Raw genomic sequence first — 7,127 nt, forward strand, 5'->3', positions numbered from 1 at the left:
AGTTGGAGCATGATGAGTCCTCTTATGTTTGCGTTCTGCCTCACATGTCTGTGCTTGGAGAAAACCGGTGAGTTGTGTTTTAAAGTTGAGACTTGAAGAGTTTATGGTCACTTTTTATGACACTTACTGTGAAATATTTTTGTGTGTTGATCCAGTACACTGAATATTTTGTTTGTCTCCTTTTAGCTCAGACGACGGAGCTGAAATCAACCACTTCTGTTCACCAAGAGAGTGGATTCATATCAGCCAATGTTGGTGGGGAGATAACTTTGCAATGCTTCTATGAAGGGGATCTGGCAACAAAGTTTTACTGGTACAAGCAAACTCTGGGAGAGAAACCAAGGCTCATCTCGTCTTACTACAAGTATGAAACAAGTGTTCAACTGCATGGAGAATTCGAGAACAATCCACGCTTCACAGTGGACATTGAAATAGGTCGGAATCACTTGAAGATCACAGATTTACATGTTTCAGACACAGCTACTTATTACTGTGCATATAACTATTTAATTGTGTTAGAATTTATGGAGGGCATTTCTCTCAGTGTCAAAGGTTCAAGCTTGAACTTACACTTTTTGGTCAATCAATCGGGATCAGAGACCATCCAGCCAGGAGGCTCTGTGACTCTGAGCTGTACCGTCCCCACTGGGAGCTGTGATGGAGAACACAGTGTGTACTGGTTCAAAGACTCTGAGGAGTCTCAACCAGGACTCATTTACATCCATGGAGATAAGAATGATCAGTGTGAGAGGAAACCTAATGAACAAAGTTGTGAGTACGAGTTGCCCATGAAGAGCCTGAATCGCTCTCATGCTGGGACGTACTACTGCGCTGTCGTCTCATGTGGACACATTCTGTTTGGAAACGGGAGCAAGCTCGACTTTGAAGGTGAGTATCTTTCTATTAAAGTCAACATCTGTACATTTTATGTGATTCTTTGACAGTAAGTGACAGTATCATCCTCTGCAGATGATGAGGGCTCTCCTGTCTTGGTGTATGTGTTGAGTGGAGCTTTGGCACTCACCGTCATGCTGGTTGTTTTCCTGGCATCATCAACATACAGCTGTACAGACAACGGGACAAACAGCTGCAAGCTGTTGAGCGCCTCCATTCACAAAACAGTGGTGAGTATTTTGTATTTCAGAAGTTCAGATACAAACACGTTCTCTACATATCAAAACACTTCAGAGTATAAGTTTAAGTCTTGAATATTTAATTCCCAGGGTTACAAAGATGCAGGAAACAGATCAACAACACAAAGGGACGACACCTGGACTGAATGTGTGTATTACACTGTCAGGCTGTAAACTGTGTGTACTTCACTGTCAGTCTGTAAACTGTGTGTACTTCACTGTCAGGCCTTAAACTGTGTGTACTTCACTGTCATGCTGTAAACTGTGTGTACTTCACTGTCAGGCTGTAAACTGTGTGTACTTTACTGTCAGGCTGTAAACTGTGTGTACTTCACTGTCAGGCCTTAAACTGTGTGTACTTCACTGTCATGCTGTAAACTGTGTGTACTTCACTGTCAGGCTGTAAACTGTGTGTACTTTACTGTCAGGCTGTAAACTGTGTGTACTTCACTGTCAGGCTGTAAACTGTGTGTACTTCACTGTCAGGCTGTAAACTGTGTCTACTTCACTGTCAGGCTGTAAACTGTGTGTACTTCACTGTCAGGCTGTAAACTGTGTGTACTTCACTGTCAGGCTGTAAACTGTGTGTACTTCACTGTCAGGCTGTAAACTGTGTGTACTTCACTGTCAGGCTGTAAACTGTGTGTACTTCACTGTCAGGCTGTAAACTGTGTGTACTTCACTGTCAGGCTGTAAACTTTGTGTACTTCACTGTCAGGTCGTAAACTGGACTTGTTCCAGTGTTACAAGTTTGTCATAATTCAGTAGCAGATTCTTAAAGTAAAGATTCACCCTGCGTGGCCCCTCGTTCCTTCAGCTTCAGCTGCACCATGTCTCTTTGATATGAGGGAGGTGATATATTTCCGCTCTGTTCTCACGGTCAACAGCATGCAAACAAATAACCGCCATAACTGATGTCTGTGGTTATTGTGTGCTCAGGTCTCTCAAAGGAGGACAAAGTATACAACAGATAAAGTCAGTGCTTGCTACTGAAAGCATAAACGCCTAATGTGTCTAATGATGAATAATCATGAAGCTGATTTATTGTGTAGTAAAACTGCAATTTTTTGGGTAGACTAATTAACCACATTTCTGCATAATGAAATAAAAATGTATCTTGTTTCTCCATTAAAGTGTTTGCTGATGAGTTCTATATGAACGTTCTTCTACATGGGGATTTTTTTTCTAAGTTATGTTCATGCAAACCTGATGAAAAGAAAGGCTAAGATGTGCAAAGATGGAAGAGAATAAAAATAATGTTGTTTTCCATGAACAAAGTATATCAGACCCAACATAAGCTTTCACAGGCCGTGTTACTGTATTAAACATGTTGTCAAATCCAGAGGTGGGTAGAGTAAACCAAAACAGTACTCAAGTAAAAGTACTGTTACTTTACAATGATGTTACTCAAGTAGAAGTGAAAGTACTCGTAAAAATAAGTACTTAAGTAAGAGTAAATAAGTACCTAAAAAAAATCTACTTAAGTAGTGAGTAACTTGTGAGTAGTATCATATATAAAATTGTATTGTATTGGAAACGCTAATAACAATGTGAAGTGCACACTGCCTTTAATAAAGTGACATATCCAGGAAAAGGCCAAAATGAATGCTGTTAGGCATGGTTTACTTTCAAACATTAAAGTAAGAGGAGCTGCACTGTGCACAAACTAATGTACCCACTTTCATTTTTTAAAACAAGCTGAAACTTCAAACTGTGTCTGAGATGTCATCAGAACACCAGAACATTAATACTCCAACATTACAATAAAAATGTATTTAAGCCTTCCAAACTTTCTTTTTTAACCTTTAACTTATTTTCAGTACATCTTACTTAAAAACATAACTTGAAAGTGCTAAAACAACTTGGAAGTGTTTAAAAAGGCCTGAACTCAGTCCTGGAGAATCTCTCTGAGGTGACTGTTGAGCTTCAGAAGGAGCTGCTGTTTTTATCAGCATGCTACCTTACTGCTCTTATAAGTTACTTTAGATTATTGTCCAACATTTCTAACATGCTTTTAAGATTTAATGTTAACCAGTATGATCCTTAGCTTACCTAACTGATAACTAACTATAACATGCTTTTAAGATTTAATATTAACTAGTACTATCCTTAGCTTACCTAACTGATAACTCACTATAACATGCTTTTTAAGATTTAATTGTTCTATGTTGAAGCTCCAGATTTCCACCGTCATTTGGAAGTTATAAGAGAGTCTGGATGTTGGGTACAGGGTAAACATGTTCCTCCAAAGGGGACACAGGTATAACGCAGTCTCTCTCCCTAGCTGTAGGTGGAGGAGGGGGCGGAGCTACTCCTCCGTTCAGTGTTGAGGCTATTTATAGCTCTGGATCAGAAGGCGCTGCGTGAAAGATCGGCTGAGCGTAAAAACAAATCAAATGAAAATAAAGGAACGGTAAAAGTAGAGACTGGACAGCCTAATGGAACCAAGTAAAAGTACATCTTTTTTAAGATAAATGTACTTGAGTAGGAGTAAAAAGTACTCTGCAAAACAAATACTCTCAGAAGTACAATTTTATGAAAAAACTACTCAAGTACATGTAACGGTGTAAATGTAACTCGTTACTACCCACCTCTGGTCAAATCAGGCCTGTCAATCTCCTAAAGAAGGATTCACCTGACATCAACTGTCAAATCAGACCTTTAAAAAACCCTGAATAAAACTAACCTCACTGACGTAGTTGTGGATCAGACTGTGACTGTGTGTAAAGATCACATCAAACACAGCAGGTAGGGACACGTCTGCAAAGTAGCAATGCTACATCTGGGTTGGAGAATTCTCCATTAGCTGTTAACATTGTTGGTTGTCTACCTTTAAAGAGGTTGATCACTATTGTCTAGACCACAATCAATCAATCAATCTTTATTTGTATAGCGCCAAATCACAACAAACCTTATCTCAAGACGCTTTTACAAACAGAGCAGGTCTAGACCACTCTATGTCAAATTATGAACAGAGACCCAACACCAAGACAGGATCAGACTCAGTCTGACCCCACCTTAATCCACCATGAGCATTGCACCTCACAGTATTTAGCTAGTTACAGCGGAGAGGACAAACTTCCTTTAACAGGCAGAAGCCTCCAGCAGAACCAGACTCATGTTAAACACACATCTGCCTCGACCGAGTTGGGTCTGGAAAGAGGGATAGAGGAGAATAAGAGAGAGAGGGAGCGGTGATAGTGATGAGACGAGTAGTAGTAACTGTTGCCGCTGGAGTCCAGCACGTCCGTATCAGCTGGAGTCTGGAACGTCCACAGCAGGAGGACGTCTACGGCAGCTCAGAGGAACCTACGAGACAAGGGAGCTCAGGGACTCCAGAAAGGTCTATGGTTAGTAACTTTAATGGGACAGGGAGAGTTAAAGTAAGGGATGAGGGGGTTGGGGGGAAGGGGGTGAGATAGCACCACAGCACTCACCTTTGTTGTTCTGCTGATGCTAGCTGTGGCTACTGCTGCTTTGTAACACATCTTTGTAGCGATGAAGACTTTTCGGGGGACTTGTTAGATTGGTTGTGTTACAAACTGCAGACTTTTCCCTCCTCTTGAGAAGCTTGTGACCCAGGTTATACAAACTGTAATGGTGTTATCCTCTGAAACAGTGAAAACATCCACACAGGTGACTCCACTTTAGGTCTTGTTGCAGCTGCACTTCTTCTTCTTCTTCTTCTCTGTGCTTAATGAGCGACCACACACGGTTACCTTCTGTGTCTGAAAGTGAAGGCTTGTTGATGCATTAATAAAAGCAATAACTATTGTTGTACTAATGGGATAAATTATATTGTTGAAATAATAAATAGTAAAAAGTTATTTCCATTATAGATCAATTAATCATGGGACTGATTTATTATATTCCATGTGTCAGAAAACACAGATTATAAGAACATGCTTGAATTTACAACTTTTGCTCTATAGAGTTGTTAGCCTTCAAAAACACTGGATCCTACAATCACCATAATGCTACAGTGATGACATCATTAGGGTTTCTTTTTCAGACTCTGGACAGATGACCAGAAGAGTCACACCTCTATGTTCACAGACTGAGCAGTTCTCTATGTGGAGAGTACTCTGAGCTTCATAAGCACTCTGGGTGTACCGTCCCTTTAAATCCACCTTCAGACCTTTCTCAGGCCTGTTTGTTGTGCTTAGTTCAGTTCTGGGCAGATAGGGGGCAACAGTCCACTCAATCATATGAGTGCTACATTGTGATGCTGTTTGGAAGATCCAGAGCACATGTTGCTGATCTGATCTGAGCACAGACTGAACAGATCAGCTGTCTAAAGTGGACTCAACACAGAGACAGCTGTTGGATAGACTTTGTGAGGTGTGTCCGCTTGGCTCCACCCACAGACTGATGTATTTAGAGGTGGGGTTGTGGTCAACAGTGTTAAAGATCGTCTCTCTATCTTGTTTTGGAGCACAGTCAGCATCACTGGAGTCGTTGTTTTCAACAGGTGAGTCAATCAAAATAAAAAGCCACAACATAAAGGAGTCAGAGCGCCTGGAGTTCCTCAGCCCCCGTTTTTCCTCCTACAGATGAAATCCCACGACTCAGCTCAGCTCACAACATAAAGAAATAAAGTAAACAACAGTTGAATCAACATTTAGACGACATTTCACTGACTTCTCTGAAACACTCATGAAGACAGAGATGTGTTTCTGAAGCACACGTGAAAAAAAGAGAAACAGTTTCTGAGTTCCCGCTCCGGTCAAAACCCGCTCACGTCAAGTTCAACCAAAGTGGTTTGGTCCCCCTGCTCTCTCTCCTCTGACAGGATGTCTGTGTGGTTTTCTCTGTGATGTTGTTTGTTTGTTTCAGCTGCTTCACATGCACCTCCACTTTTCACCACTCGTACCTGCAGACACTCCTTCACTTCTGTCTACTGATAGGTGATCTATTCACCGTGAACGTGAGCTGGAGCTTCTTTATCTGTCTTTTTGTGTCCCTGTATTGTATTTATATCTCTGTTTTAATGCTCTTTACACTGATTTTTGACCCAAAGGTCTGAAATAAAGTATGAAGTTATAGCTTCAACAATAACACATAGAATCCAGTTTTTTATCACATCACAGTAGAGGAGAGATTCTGTCTCACACGACTGATACTGCTGACTTGAGCTGGTGAAGACATAGAGTAAAGAGGAAGTGGAGGAGGAGCAGTATGACACGTTTTTGGAGGGGCAGGCTTTACTCTGTCTTTTCTGTAGCTGAAAGTCTTTTTTATTAACTCTATAATTTGTATGAATTCATTCATATGAAAGAATAAAGACGCCTCTGGTGCAGTACAAGTCACAGGGCGGTTCTTTGTGTAGAAGCAGGGAAGCAGTCTTTGTCCTGAACTGACCTCATTCACTTTACAAACATATTCTGTCCACTGAGCGATGACACACTGCAAACACTTCCTGTTCTCATCTTCTTCACACCCCTCAGATTGAGCCAGCAGAGAGCAGAAAATTAAACGACCGACGTAAACTGAGAGCTCATCTTCGTCTTCTGACCACACAGGAAAAAACAAACACCTTTGTGGTGAACGCTCTTCATCCCACTGAGGGCGGGCCTGTACTATCGGACATCTCTGTTGCTGCTGCTTGCAGCATCACGTCTGCAGCTTTAGCCGTGGCTCTGCTGGTGTTTCGGAGCATGCTTTGAAGCTGCCATGCACGTATGAAATGTGCTTGATGTCTGCAATGACATGCTGATAGTGTTCCACTGACTGTAAGAGAGGTGTTGGTGACACTTTGATGGTAACCACACACAACACTACAGTACTCTGCATGAATAGGGACCTCTTTAACGTTAGAAGATGATCATTGAAGAAGCTTCAGCTTTGTAAATGAAGGAGTCATGCATGCAATGAGCAAAGGACCTTTGTCCTCTCTCCAGAGGACCTGATCCCACATTAACCACAGACACTGTTCTGTATTTGTTCATGTTAAACACAAGTCAAGTGAGAGTGGACACACAGCTCCTTCATGAA

At 41.4% G+C, this 7,127-nt stretch overlaps 1 protein-coding gene across 1 annotated transcript; it reads left to right on the forward strand.

The window, feature by feature from the left end:
• Positions 1-1,007, forward strand: LOC117807060. The gene is made up of 2 exons (XM_034676109.1): positions 1-67; positions 187-1,007. The coding sequence occupies exons 1-2, from the start codon at positions 10-12 to the stop codon at positions 939-941; spliced, it is 813 nt and encodes a 270-aa protein (XP_034532000.1). The 5' UTR covers positions 1-9; the 3' UTR covers positions 942-1,007.
• The last annotated feature ends 6,120 nt before the right edge of the window (positions 1,008-7,127 follow it).

This window comes from Notolabrus celidotus, chromosome 23 (genome assembly GCF_009762535.1).
Source record: "Notolabrus celidotus isolate fNotCel1 chromosome 23, fNotCel1.pri, whole genome shotgun sequence".
NCBI classification, from domain to species: domain Eukaryota; kingdom Metazoa; phylum Chordata; class Actinopteri; order Labriformes; family Labridae; genus Notolabrus; species Notolabrus celidotus.